The sequence below is a fragment of the Rhinopithecus roxellana genome, chromosome 7 (genome assembly GCF_007565055.1).
Source record: "Rhinopithecus roxellana isolate Shanxi Qingling chromosome 7, ASM756505v1, whole genome shotgun sequence".
Lineage (NCBI taxonomy): Eukaryota > Metazoa > Chordata > Mammalia > Primates > Cercopithecidae > Rhinopithecus > Rhinopithecus roxellana.
Genome location: NC_044555.1, coordinates 74,002,391 through 74,016,471, shown reverse-complemented (window position 1 = coordinate 74,016,471; position 14,081 = coordinate 74,002,391). Strand labels below are relative to the sequence as shown.

The window sequence follows — 14,081 nt, the reverse complement described above, 5'->3', positions numbered from 1 at the left end:
TGATAGCTCCTATTGTTAACAAGTTTAGCTGTAGGAATTTAGAAATGTGCCATGCCAACCAAGTCCCAAACCCTCTACCCATAGGTAACTTGGTTTCCTCAACCTTAGCGTACCTCTCAGTTGATAAAGGGGCATCTATTTTGGTCTCTCAGATCATACCCACTAGATGCCAATAGCATATTCCTTCCAGTTGTGAGGAACAAAAATATCTCCAGATATTACCTAATGTCCCCTGGGAACCAGTCCTTTAACTTATGGAATTTGTACTTTTTCTTACTTGTTCATGATGAGGAAACTAAGTTCTATGTACATTAGTGTATTGGTCTGTTTTCATACTGCTGTAAAGAACTGCCAGAGACTGGGCAATTTATAAAGGAAAGAGGTTTAATTGACTCATTGTTCAGCATGGCTGGAGAGACCTCAGGAAACTTACAATCAAGGTAGAAGGTGAAGGGGGGAAGCAAGGCATCTTCTTCACAAGGCAGCAGGAAGGAGAACTGCCTAGTGAAGGGGGAAGAGTCCCTTATAAAACCATCAAATCTCGAAAGAACTCACTCACTATCACAAGAACAGCATGGGGGAAACTGCCCCCATGATTCAATCACTTTCACCTAGTCTCTTCTTTAACACATGGAGATTATGGGGACTACAATTCAAGATGAAATTTGGGTGGGGACACAAAGCCTAATCATATCAGTTAGTTTCTATCTCATTTTGTGATGATTTAACCAGTCGAGAAGTGGTATAATATAGTCATGTATAAACAAAGAAATAAGAAATTTCAAGGAATATCTCTTAAGAGATAAAATATGGGATATTTTTTTCTTGTAACTTGGATAGATGTGATGAGTTTGTAGAATTCGAAAGTGTAAAATGAGATGAGCAAAGAAACTGAACAATGTAAATCAAAGAGTAAACAACTGTATTTGACAACTTTCTAATTTGTTGCTCTTCAAAAGAAATTATTTACATGAGGATTTTAGGCCATCTATAATTAATGTATATGGATTCCTATTGTTTCTTGTAAAATTTCTAGAACTATGTTAATTCTGATGCTAATAAAGGTGGCTAGTACTGATGCCACCTTTATTATGTGCTAGGATCTGTGCTAAGTGTTTTGGAAGCTTTATTTAAGGCTTAGGATAATATTTTATCCTCCTTTAATATTTTGAAGAAACTGACAGTTGCCAAATTAATTTTGACCCCCAAATTGTACAGCAGTTATCTTACTTAAGTATTTGTCATGCTTTGAAGGGGACAGACTGTATTTGTTTCTGTTCCCTCTCTCTTTTTCTTCTGTTTTTCACATCACTTTTACCTGCTTAAATCATCAGTATTGATGACTTGTCTTTAAAGTTTTGTCCTTGTCTAATTATTTGTTGATCTCGTGCATATATTTGTAACTTCCTGTGTCTACCTTTATTGTAATGCAAACTAAACTGTTTAATGATTTTTACCTGTTTGTTAGTAAACATGTAAACTATAAGCATAGTGGATCATCATTTTCAGTTTCACCTGTTCACCGTTAAATTCCTAGTACCTAGAATGCCAGTTTGGTCTATAAATCAGTATATAAATGGTTTAGTGGGCTCAACATTGCACTGGCATTCTTGGTAATCACTACTAACAAATGCAGAAAGTAGGAGAGGGAAAGAAATCATAGTTTAAATGTGGTACCTGAACCATCGCTAATTCTCTAGGGATTTGTGAACTTCTTGAGCTATTTATGTGCCTCATGATCTTCTAGAAATATTGCAGCAAGATTCTGAAGTGTTGCTGACTCATACAAGGTGACACATTTGTTTTCAAAATAAATAGAAGAGCCAGGTCAGGAAGAAGGAAGCCAAGATAAACATTAAGTAGAGATGACTATAATTGAAAGAAGAGGGTATGTACTTGTAGAAAAGTGACTTCCTTAATATGCATGTTTCTGCTTTTCTCCTAATTTTACATTTTCCTAATTTTATATTTTCCATGGCCAATGTCTATAATTTGCCTGGGAATCCAATTAATTGCAATCATATCTAACAAATTAGTATTTATAATTGGGTTTCCAAACAAATTATAGTAATACTTCCAAGCATAAATTAGTAACATTTGAATGGAGAGTTATTTTTCTTATTTCATGCATAGTGTTTAGATGTCTTCTTTGAAAGACACACTTGGCAATTTTCCTTACTTTTTAAAAAGTACACTCTATTTTCTGTTTTTGAGATGGTGTCTCACTCACTCTGTTGCCCAGGCTGGAGCACAGTGGCGCAATCTTGGCTCACTGCAACCTCCGTCTCCTAGTTTGAAGATTCTCCTGCCTCAGTCATCCAGGTAGCCGAGATTACAGTTGTGTGCCACCACACCTGGCTAATTTTTTGGATTTTTAGTAGAGGTGGGGTTTTGCCATGTTGGCCAGGCTGGTCTCAAACCCATTACCTCAAGTGATCTGCCTGCCTTGGCCTCCCAAAGTGCTGGGATTATAGGCGTGAGCCGCCACACCCAGCCAAGTATACTATTTATTTTTGACAGAAACTATACATGTCCATTAAAAATTAAGAAAACAAACCTCACAGAAAAGTAAAACCAAACCATCACTCTAGATTTACCACGTAGAAACAGCCACGGTTTACCGTGCAGAAAAGTGTTAACACAGCAAGGCCAAGACTGTTCTCCTAATACCTACTTAAATGACTGGCCACAGGCCAGCACCTGGAAGCTTTGTGCACACTAGTTTCAAATAAATGCTTAAAGTTTGATATTACTTGAAGGCAAGAGAAGACAAAAGAGACCCCAAAATATTATAAAGAAAATATTATAAAAGATATTATGAGGTTAGAACTGTTACTCTTTCAATTCTATATTTGTTTTATTATTTACTGATGTTCTAATACAAAGTTCAAGGTAAGTCACACTCATAGGTTTTCTCCACCACTCCTTCCACCTACCAGTTTTTCTAATAAGTTGTTATTTGAAAATTCTTAGTTTTATTATAGCAGATTCTCCCTCCTAACCATCATTCTTATATTAATATTAGTTTCATATTTATGTACATAGAAAAATAATTAATTTTACTGATTCTTTTTTCCACTTTATGCTTAATTTTGTAAATTTATTTCATATCTTTGTTTTTATTTATTTATTTATTTATTTATTTATTTTATTTTATTTTATTTTTTTTGAGGCGGAGTCTCGCTCTGTCGCCCGGACTGGAGTGCAGTGGCCAGATCTCAGCTCACTGCAAGCTCCGCCTCCCGGGTTTACTCCATTCTCCTGCCTCAGCCTCCCGAGTAGCTGGGACTACAGGCGCCCGCCACCTCGCCCGGCTAGTTTTTGTATTTTTAGTAGAGACAGGGTTTCACCATGTTAGCCAGGATGGTCTCGATCTCCTGACCTCGTGATCCGCCCGTCTCGGCCTCCCAAAGTGCTGGGATTACAGGCTTGAGCCACCGTGCCCGGCCCATATCTTTGTTTTTAAAAAGGGGTCTATGGATGGTGTTGTCTTTAAGTTTATGCATGAGAAATTTTACCTACAGTTCTATCTAAAGTACGCTTGGATTGGACAACTTTTTTTTCTTCTGTAAGTGTTACTTTATTTTACCTGGGCACCGCATATTGTACTAGCCCATATGTTCTTGTTTTCTGTTTATGATAGGATCGCTAGGTTTTGACATTGCATGGCACTTCCTCCCCTCTGCACCCCACACAACCCCCTCACAAGACACATCCACTCACGCAGAGTTTATTTTCCTTAGAATTACATAGACATTGCTTTGTTAGCTTCACATACTAAATTTAGTAGAGAGACATTTGGTAGCAATTATATTTTATTCCTCATAATCAGCTTGCCTTTTTTACCTGAACGTCTGAAAATTTGAAGTTTTCCCTTTGGTGTATAGAAGCAGAAGCTATATTCCAGTGTTGCTTGTTCTTTTCAGTTATTCCTGGAACATAACATGCCCTTTGATTTATAATTTTTTTCTATTTCATTCCTTGCTCTCTCTCTCTCTTTCTCTCTCTCTCCTTCCTTCCTTCCTTCCCTCCTCCCTCCCTCCCTCCCTCCCTCCCTCCCTCCTTCCTTCCTTCCTTCCTTCCTTCCTTCCTTCCTTCCTTCCTTCCATCCATCCGTCCGTCCTGTCTCCTTCCATCACCCAGGCTAGAGTGCAGTGGTTCAATCTTGGCTCACTGCAACCTCTGCCTCGTGGGTTCAAGGGATTCTCCCATCTCAGCCTCTCGAGTAGCTGGGATTACAGGTGCCTGCCACCACACCCGGCTAATTTTTGTATTTTTAGGAGAGACGGGGTTTCTCCATGTTGGCCAGGCTGGTCTCAAACTCCTGACCTCAGATGATCCTTGATATTTATAGTTTATTTCTTAACTTTATGTTTTTGTCTTATTTCACATTTTATATTTTTGTTTAACTCTTTTTTATCCCTTTTCATCTCATTTCATTGTCTCGCTACTTTGTCTTCATGCTCTTGTATTGAATTCATGTTCTGTTCATCTCACTGTGCGTTTTGGGAGTGAAGTTTTCAGAAATTTGGAATCAGACCCTTTGGCCAGGTTAGGGAGAGGGCAACGCTGAGATGGGGGCAGCAGTGGCGGAAGTCAAACTTTAATGATTTTAACATTTTCAAAGTGCCCAGGACATGTGTACAAAGACACATTTTATGGAAATTGTGCAGGTTGCTTTTTTTGTTTGAACCTTTGAAAGAATTTAATCTTAACATTTTCTGATTTAAAAACTGTAAAATCTTAACAAAAACTTTTATGTATTAAGATACTATTTTCCTGTCATTACATAGTTGTTTATAAAAGTTCATTCGTTAAAAAATAAGGATCCTTTTTAACACCATAGCATTTGTACTGTTGCTTTTTAATATAGTGAAAATACAAAAGGAAGGGCATGTGCTATTTTTTTTGATGTCACTGACTTCAGAGACATTGTGTACAAAGAATTACCAACATACTTTAATTCAATGATTGCTTGGTGTTTAGAATGTCAGTTCTTTAATTTTGAGCATCCTGAAATATATCTTTTGTACATACAGAGACTAATGTATCAGAATCAGATTTTCAGTAACCCCTGGATTATAGTTTGGAGTAATTTAATTTAGTTACCCTCAGTGGTCTCTAGGAGTTTATGTACACTTAGATTTCCTGTTTATAAATGCATTTGGTTTTTCTGTATCTAGGTAAATAGAGCTATTCAACTACTCAGCATAGAATTAAGATTAAAAATTCGTTTGCTAAAAAAAAGGAATACAAAAAAAGAAATTTGAAATCACCCTACTGTCTCTTCCCAGGAAGTGTAAGATTGTATTTTTGAATATTCAGATTATTTCTAAACATGTAGAATCATGAAATCTAATAACTGAACACAAATTAGAGAGCTATTCATCCAGCAGATTTCTAGTCTTGGCCAGACATTGAGACCATCTACGGTTCTTTCCAAAGTGCAGTTTCCAGGGTCCATGCCTGGAATGCTGAAGAAATGGGTCAGAAGTTCACCCAGGACATCAGTTTTAGAAGCTCCCTGGGAAATTCTAATAGGGAAGCAAGCTGAGAGCCACTGGGCGAACCCAGTCTTCTTATTTTACCCTGATATGGTGGGGTCCTCAGAAAACACTGGCTGTCATCGTTGCCCAGACTCTTACGTGTTTCGTGATATGGGCTATGTTTTTTTTTTTTTTTGAGACGGAGTCTCGCTCTGTCACCCAGGCTGGAGTGCAGTGGCCGGATCTCAGCTCACTGCAAGCTCCGCCTCCTGGGTTTACGCCATTCTCCTGCCTCAGCCTCCCGAGTAGCTGGGACTACAGGCGCCCGCCACCTCGCCCAGCTAGTTTTTTGTATTTTTTTTTTTAGTAGAGACGGAGTTTCACCGTGTTAGCCAGGATGGTCTCGATCTCCTGACCTCGTGATCCGCCCGTCTCGGCCTCCCAAAGTGCTGGGATTACAGGCTTGAGCCACCGCGCCCGGCCATATATGGGCTATGTTAGGATCTCCCTGAGCTGCTGTTTCCTCATTTGTAAAATGGAAATAATAACAACTGTGGGGACTGGGCAAGAATAGGTGAAATGAGAAAGTAAAGCAGCTGGGGTAGAGTGAGGGATGTGGTAGACATCAGCCGCTCTTGGTGACTAACTGCCACTGCTAATGATGATGGTAATGATGGTGATCGTGGTGGTTATGACAGTGGTGATAATGATGGAGCACTCACTTCAGGAAATTGTATATTCTAGGTTTCATTGTAGTCCACAATCCTGGTTGTTGGCTAGGAGCAGGAAGAGAAGCCCCCCGTTCCCTGACTCTTTGCAAAGGCAATTATAATCCTAGAGAATTGACATATGGTAGAAGTCTGTTGAATTGAACCAAATAGCCAAATGCAATGTTCTCTTCAAAGCTGAAGCCTAGTATTTATGTGATTTTAAACACATTAAGGTAATTTACTGAATTGGATGTCTTTGTCATTCCATGATTGCTGAACAGATTATTTTACTGTACAATACCTTGCATTTTATGCCAAACTAAACAAAGGTAGTATTGTCTCTCTTTTTGAAAGCGTTCAAGAAATGTTGCCTACTTTTGTTAGTATTTAATTTTATTTTTAGCCACTTGCCACAGGTGAATAAATTAATGTTTTACTCATTTTCTTCTTAGTGGAGCGTAGCATATTACCCAGGTAAGGCACTAAAAACCACATTTTAGTTTTTAGCTCTTAGGAGATGACATGTAGGAGGGATATATGAGAATTCATTAATACTGCATATTAATATATAGTATAACATATATCTATTCCTTAACATATGAAAGATTTCTTACTTAATCCAATGCACCTCAAAGATATTAGATACTATTAATCACTGATCTAGAAAAATACGTAGTCTTTGCAGACTATTTCTTTCTTAGTTTTGGAGACAGTAAGGGCAAAATAAACAAAATTAATGGGTGCAGTGACCATATTCTTTTCAAATTTTAAATTGGAGCCAATGACCTGGCAAAAGAATGACATTTGACCGGGTGTGGTGGCTCACGCCTGTAATCCCAGCACTTTGGGAGGCTGAGGCGGACAGATCACTTGAGGTCAGGAGATCGAGACCATCCTGGCCAATATGGTGAAACCCCGTCTCTACTGAAAATACAAAAATTAGCTGGACATCGTGGCACATGCCTGTAATCCCAGCTACTTGGGAGGCTGAGGCAGGAGAATCTCTTGAGCCAGGGAGTTGGAGGTTGCAGTGAGCTGAGATCGTGCACCTGCACTCCAGCCTGGCGACAGAGTGAGACTCTGTCTCAAAATAATAATAATAATAATAATTTGAAAGTGACATTTGTGTGATTTGTGAAATTAATCATATGAATAGTTTTATAAAAATGAATTATAGTTACAAAAACTAAATTTACAGTTAACAATTTGCCTTCATTGCCTGCATATAATTGTAGAAACAGGAAATAGAACATGGAGGATATATATATATATCTATGTTGTCACACGTGTTTATTCACCATAAAATTGATGGGTATTACATGCATACTCATTTGAATGTCTTTTTCTAATATTTTCTCATTCCTTTTAACAAATCTCTGAGTAATTAACTTGTATTATCACATGAAGTTTTACATGCTTAATGGTCAGAAGTTATTATACTTTTGTGACACTCAAATTACCTTTGTTCACAGGATTTCCTACTGGAGACCAATTTGCAGATTTTGTTTATATCTAGAGTATTAATATTCACACAGCATTTTCTCTGACCTGTACACATTTTTCTCCTTATTCCATTCAATTAGTAAATTCTCATTAAACTATGATTAATGACCTGGAGAGACACCTTATGTACACATACCATATGTTCTCTAATTTATATTCAAACAAATAATTTTTTTCAACCTAATCCAAGAGAATTATGAAAGAAAATTAATAGACAGCATCAAAACCTCCCTTTGATAAATCTTCCTTTAATAGGACAGCTAAATAAAGCTCCTCTGTAAGATTGTTGCACCAAATCCATGCTGCTCTAAGATGAACTTCATTTAAGTACAGGGTACAATTCCTTAGATGCAGATTTCAGTGCTTAATCTGGAAGTAGTGGGTTGGAATCTACTGGCTGGACACACTGTGGAAAAATACAGACTTCCTTCTGTCTGTGGATCTTACAAAATTTTCATCAGCATGGCAGAAGAATTTTGAAATGTTAAAGAGTAAACTTGTAGCAGTGGGAAAAGAAAAAAAGACATAAGTTAATTATTATTGAGTATGTATTATGGGCCAACTATGCACAATAGTGCTTATTTCTTTGTGTGCATTACCTCATGTAATATTCATAATGTTACCTGTATTATTTCAAGATTATAAACCAGTCTAGGAACCATGAGTGCAAAGATGAACATATGCGTTTCTATGATCCCCAAAATAATCAAAGAAATCATGTTTGAATCCTTACCAAAAAGGAAAACATTGATTATCCATACAGAATAACTCCCATATCAACTGAAAGATCTAAATTGTTGGGCTAATTATGATCATTCCCCTTTTATAGTCATTGGGAACACATACTTCGTAACTATTCTAGGTCACTGTCTTTGTTGATTTGTTTTTATGTCTGCCCCAATAGTTCAGTAAATAATGAAGATAAGGAGACATGGCCTCTGTTTTCCTGTCCCTCACAGTTCAAGTGTGTGGCAGTTGGCATATAGATAATTAGAATAATATATGAATAGAGGATCCAAACTTTATCTGATTCTTGACTCATACTCTGTTTTCATAGGTGAAGAGTATGAACTGAGTTGATTTCATTATATCATGGTGCAAACTAAGTCACTGTGATTTCCAAGTTACCAAGCAGGAAACACTTGCTGGATTTAATACAAGTATTTCTACTTGGAAATCTCAGCCCATGAGGCAGTGGCCAATGATTTTGGTATTAAGTATTTTCTTTCATTGTGTGTAATGTATATGAGCTGTTGAAAAAAGAAAGTTGGCAAACACTATATAATTGTCACAGATCTGTTAGCATACTTCCTTGATTATTAACTTAGATTTGAAACTCAATTTAGAGCTTCAAAACTCAATGAAGTAAAATACATCTAACAGCTAACAGAAAAATGAACTGCGAAATAGAGTAAGAGAGAAAAGCCTTGAGAGTTGATAATGCTTTAAGTTCTTATAAAGTTTATTTTTAATTAATTAGCTGTAAATTTATCACAATTCAATATTGACACCATGGCCCTTCTAAATTTTACCTTAAAGTTCTTAAATTGAGAAATAATTTTAGTTCAGTCAACTCATGTTATTTTCACATTTTATATATGATTAATTACTAACAAACAACTTTATATGACATCTACAATTCCAATTCAAACCTTGAAATTATAGTTTTTCTATCTAGTGTTTCCACTGTTTTCCTTTTGTTAATTAATCTAAGAAAAGAACAGGCATTTAATTGTATTTAACTTGTAATGAAGTACTGATGCTTTGTTATCCACTAAATTTACAATATCAGAAAGATTATTGTCACTATGAAACAATACAATGTGGTGCTGCACACATTCTCATCACAATTGTTTTTAAAATTGTGGTAAAATGCACATAATATAACATTTGCCGTCTTAACTCTTAAGCATATTTTAATTGAGCATTGTTTGGGGGAAATAACCAGGTGAGACAGTGGAGAATAATTTACATTGAAATTGTAGTTTATCCTAGGATTACTAAGATATTCCTTGCTGAAGTTATGTTTTGAGTCTTCAGTGGAATTTTCAGTCATCATCAATCTGAGAATCATAGGCTAAAATTAATGAACTATCTGTCTTTTGGGAAAAGTGAGACATTCCTCCCACCAACCTCCCACCTCCCACTAGAGACTTTGATAATGGTGGTTTTTTTGTTTGTTTGCTTGTTTGTGTGTTTGTTTTATAACATACCTCTACTATTGGTGAAATACTCTCTGGTTAATAGCCCAAACCATTCACTGTCTCCTGCCTAGATAACCTCCTGTCTCCAGGGTATCTAGGTGCTACCAGACACCTATCTCACTAAAGGGTCATGCTTGTTTGGCAGTGAGGAGTAGCCAGCAGCATGCTGGCAGGTTTGGCAGGTGTTACCTTGCGGTCGGGAACCATATTCAATCACTATTGAGAAGCAACAGCAACACATGGGCTGTTCTTATCAGGTGTTTTCCAGGTGTTGCCCAGGCATTATCAGGCAGTGGTAGGGATGACCTGGTGTTACACAGGTGTCATGATGGTACAGAGGCATATTTAGTCATCAGGGAGCAGCAGCAGGCAGCACATAGGCGAGTGTTCCCAGGTATCGTGCAGGTGTAACCCAGGTGTTTCCAGTTGTTACCAGTAATGAGCCCTGGTTAGGGATCACTGTGGAGCATCAAGCAGCATGCTGGCATTGAGCTGCATGATGTTCCTAGTCTCCCCCTGGACTTCTGTTCACCAAAGCCACCACATTTATTTCTTATATTCCTAACCCTGTTGTGACATCAGATAAACAGAAAGGGTCCTCCTTGTCCATCTTCCACTTCCAACGTTGAGGAACCATGGCAGCCCTTCACTGGATGGCCTTTGCAGTGGTTCAAGTAGCCTGAATGGTTGTAGTGAACGGAGCTTGATATGTACAAGAGTTCAAACATGTGCGTACTTGTTTTATGCCCATGGAGCAGTTCAAGGCAGCTGTTCCGGCAGGGTGCTGTCCTTCTCCATATGGGCAGACAGCATTCTGGCATCTCTCCTCCTGTGGCCCCACCATTCCCTACAGCTGTGGTGCTACCCATGTCCAGCTAATAAAGAACATGGGGGCACCATCCCCCACCATCTGCAAGCCTCGGTCCACAGTGGCACAGAACTTTGCTGATTACATTCCATTCACAACAACATAGCCACCCCCAGGTAAAAGAAAGACAGTGAAATTTAACCTGGCTGTGCACAGGCATTCCAGGTGAAAATGCATTTTGATCAGAGAAAATGTCACTTTGATAAGAGAAAAGAAAACAAATACATCTGTTTTGTTAAACATTCAAGCAGACTTCATGTGTCTTTAACGGAATAGTAGTTATCATGGAAAGCATCTCCCATAAGGATAAAAGGAGGCTTGGTGTAAAAGTTAGGGTTATGGTGATCATCTTTTCAGCCATCTTCTATAAAGCAAAAAGAGGGTTAGGGATAGGGCTGGGTGGAGGGCTGGGGCTGGTGGGGCTGTCTTGGCCATTCTCTTCCATAGGAAAAGGGAGGGCAGGAGCACAGAGAGCATCCTTCCCTTTCTTTCCCTGGGTGGGACAGCTTTTAGAAGTCTCAGCAACTCCTGTGTTCAGTGGCAGAAAAAAGCCATTATCTTCCGATTGCAGCTTCTGTCTTAGGGATGACCGAGTGCTGTCCTGAACCATTTTTTCCTAAGGAAAAATAGGCATTTGATAAATGGCTCTTTCACATTACTCAGGCTTTTTCAATAATGCATTCCTCTAATAAGTCCAGGGCTTCCTATTCTCACTAATGGTTGATTGATTCTGGGCTCAACCAAAATGTCCTCAGCAAGATGCTGTTCAGACCCCAACTATGTCACAGATAACATAGGTGTGGGCTGATTTTTAAAGAAGATTCACATTCTTCTACTGCACAACTCATTGACAATTCCATGTTAATCATAAAGGCTGGAAATTATTGAAATATGTTCAATTAGCAGGCTTAGACAACTGTGCTATATAATTTCAACAAATACGCTATCATTGTGAGAATTGTAAAGTTTTTTAGAGCTCCTGCTATTTTGATGAGTATTTATGATACATGAAAAAGCAGCCAGGTACAATGGCTCATGCCTGCAATCCCAGTGCTTTGGGAGGCTAAGGGTGGGAGGATTGCTTGAGGCCAGGACTTAATACCACCCTGGGCAACATAGCAAGACCTCATCTCTACAAAAAATAAAAATTAGCGAGGGATGATGTTGTGTGTCTATAGTTCTAGTTACTTGGGAGGCTGAGGCAGGAGGATTGCCTGAGTTTGGGAGTTCAAGGCTGCAGTGAACTATGATTGCACTATTGTACTCCAGCCTGGGTGACAAAGTGAGACTTTAACTGTAAAAAAAAAAAAAAAAAAAAAAAAAGAGAGAGAGAAAGAAAAAAATTAAAGAGAGTGATGTGCTATATGTGTAATGTATACAATCCAAAAAGGGCCCTCAAATTGTACTGAACAGGTTTTGTGACTGTTTATAGTCAGTTTTTTTTGTCAAACATCTTTGACCAAGGTAGAATATATGATCTGTGAACGTGGGCGCATATACTTGGTGTGTGTCTGTTGCATGCAATATAAAATCATCACTTACGGATTATGTTCCTTTGAGAAATCAGCACAAAATGTGTCACTTTGATAGGAGAAAAGAAAACAAATATATGCATTTTGTTAAATATTCAAGCAAAAGTTTGACAGGGAAAATATGTGGAACTTCCTTTCAGATGTCTTGGAAATCAGACTTCATGTGTCTTTAATGGAATATTTTTTTAAATTCTTCTTTGTCTTAGCCTCTCTTCCCCAAGAAGAGCTACGAATGCTTGACCAGCTGTGAGTTCCTCAAATACATCCTGTTAGTGAAGCAGGGGGACTGCCCGGCTCCTGAGAAAGCCAGTGGATTTGCGGCCGCCTGTGTTGAAAGCTGCGAAGTTGACAATGAGTGCTCTGGGGTGAAGAAATGTTGTTCAAATGGGTGTGGACACACCTGCCAAGTACCCAAGACTCTGTACAAAGGTAAGGGGCAGCACTGGGGGTGTGAAGAGACATGCAGTGTCACATGTATCTGTGCCTAGGGAAGGGTGTCCATCATAAGCGTGAAAAGTCTAAAAAGCATAAAATCTTAAGAAAATTTATTTTATACCACATACAGACATCTTAACATATTCACAGACCCATAGAGATCAGCCATATTAACTCGACTTGGGGCAGAGCAAGTCATTCATATTAATTCTTTTTAATTTGACAGATGTGATGGACAGCAACAATTCAGGAAGGTTTTTGTCTTTTTCTCCAGTCAGACTGATTCAAGTAAGCTCTACTAGGTACACTGGAATAAATCGATTTAAATCCTTAGAAAATAGGCTGGGAGATGAAGCACACTTGAAAAATGCATAAGAAATATACTGGTATTGTGCTTTTTCTGCCAATGCGACTTAAGAACGTTAGTGTCATTGTGCAGATCTTCAATATTTTCATTAGTACCTTGAGATTCTAGAGAAAGGATTTCCCTTCCTCAAAACGTGGAGGTTCAATTTATCAAGCAGTTTAGCAAATGCAATAGTTTGTATTCAAAAGCCGTTTCTAGAGCACTTAGCTCCTTAATATCAAGTGCTACTGATCATTTTCTGTAAATGGGACTAAGCTCTTTTAAAGCCAACATGAATCCATTGTATTATGTATAGTTTGGGATACCATCAAAATACACTATGACATACAACATTTTGTTAATTTTGGGGGTCTCATTGAAGAGTAATATAGAGCAGCAGTCCCCATCCTTTTTGGCAATAGGGACCTGTTTCATGGAAAACAATTTTTCCATGTTGGGCAGGAGATGGTTTTGGGATGATTCAAACACATTACATTAATTGTGCACTTTATTTCTATTATTATAACATTGTAATATGTAATGAAATAATTCTACAACTCAGCATCATGTAGAATTGGTGGGAACCCTGGGCTTGTTTTCCTGCAACTGGATCGTCCCATCTGGGGGTGACGGGAGACAGTGACAGATCATCAGGCATTGGGTTCTCATAAAGAGTCTGCAACCTGGATCCTCACATGTGCAGTTCACAATAGGGTTCACGCTCCTATGAGAATCTAAAGCTGCTAATGATCTGACAGGAGGTTCGGGTGGTAATGTGAGTGATGAGGAGTGGCTGTAAATACAGACGAAGCTTTGTCCACCCACCTACCACTTATCTCCTGCTGTGTGACCCAGTTCCTAACCGGCCACAGACTGCTACCAGTCAGTGGCCCGGGAGCTGGGGACCCCTAATATAGAGTCAGTCAACAGGCAGTATTCATTAAAGTACAGAGAGTAACAGATGTCTTTCTCTCTGTGTGTCTTTCACACACACATG

General features: G+C 38.4%; 1 protein-coding gene across 1 annotated transcript in view; it reads left to right on the top strand.

The window, feature by feature from the left end:
• ANOS1 (anosmin 1) overlaps window positions 1-14,081 on the top strand; it is a 213,298-nt gene that overhangs the window by 134,533 nt on the left and 64,684 nt on the right. The window contains exon 4 of the mRNA XM_030934773.1: window positions 12,510-12,732. Within this exon, the coding sequence (XP_030790633.1) occupies window positions 12,510-12,732 (223 nt within the window). The remainder of the gene's footprint in view (window positions 1-12,509; window positions 12,733-14,081) is intronic.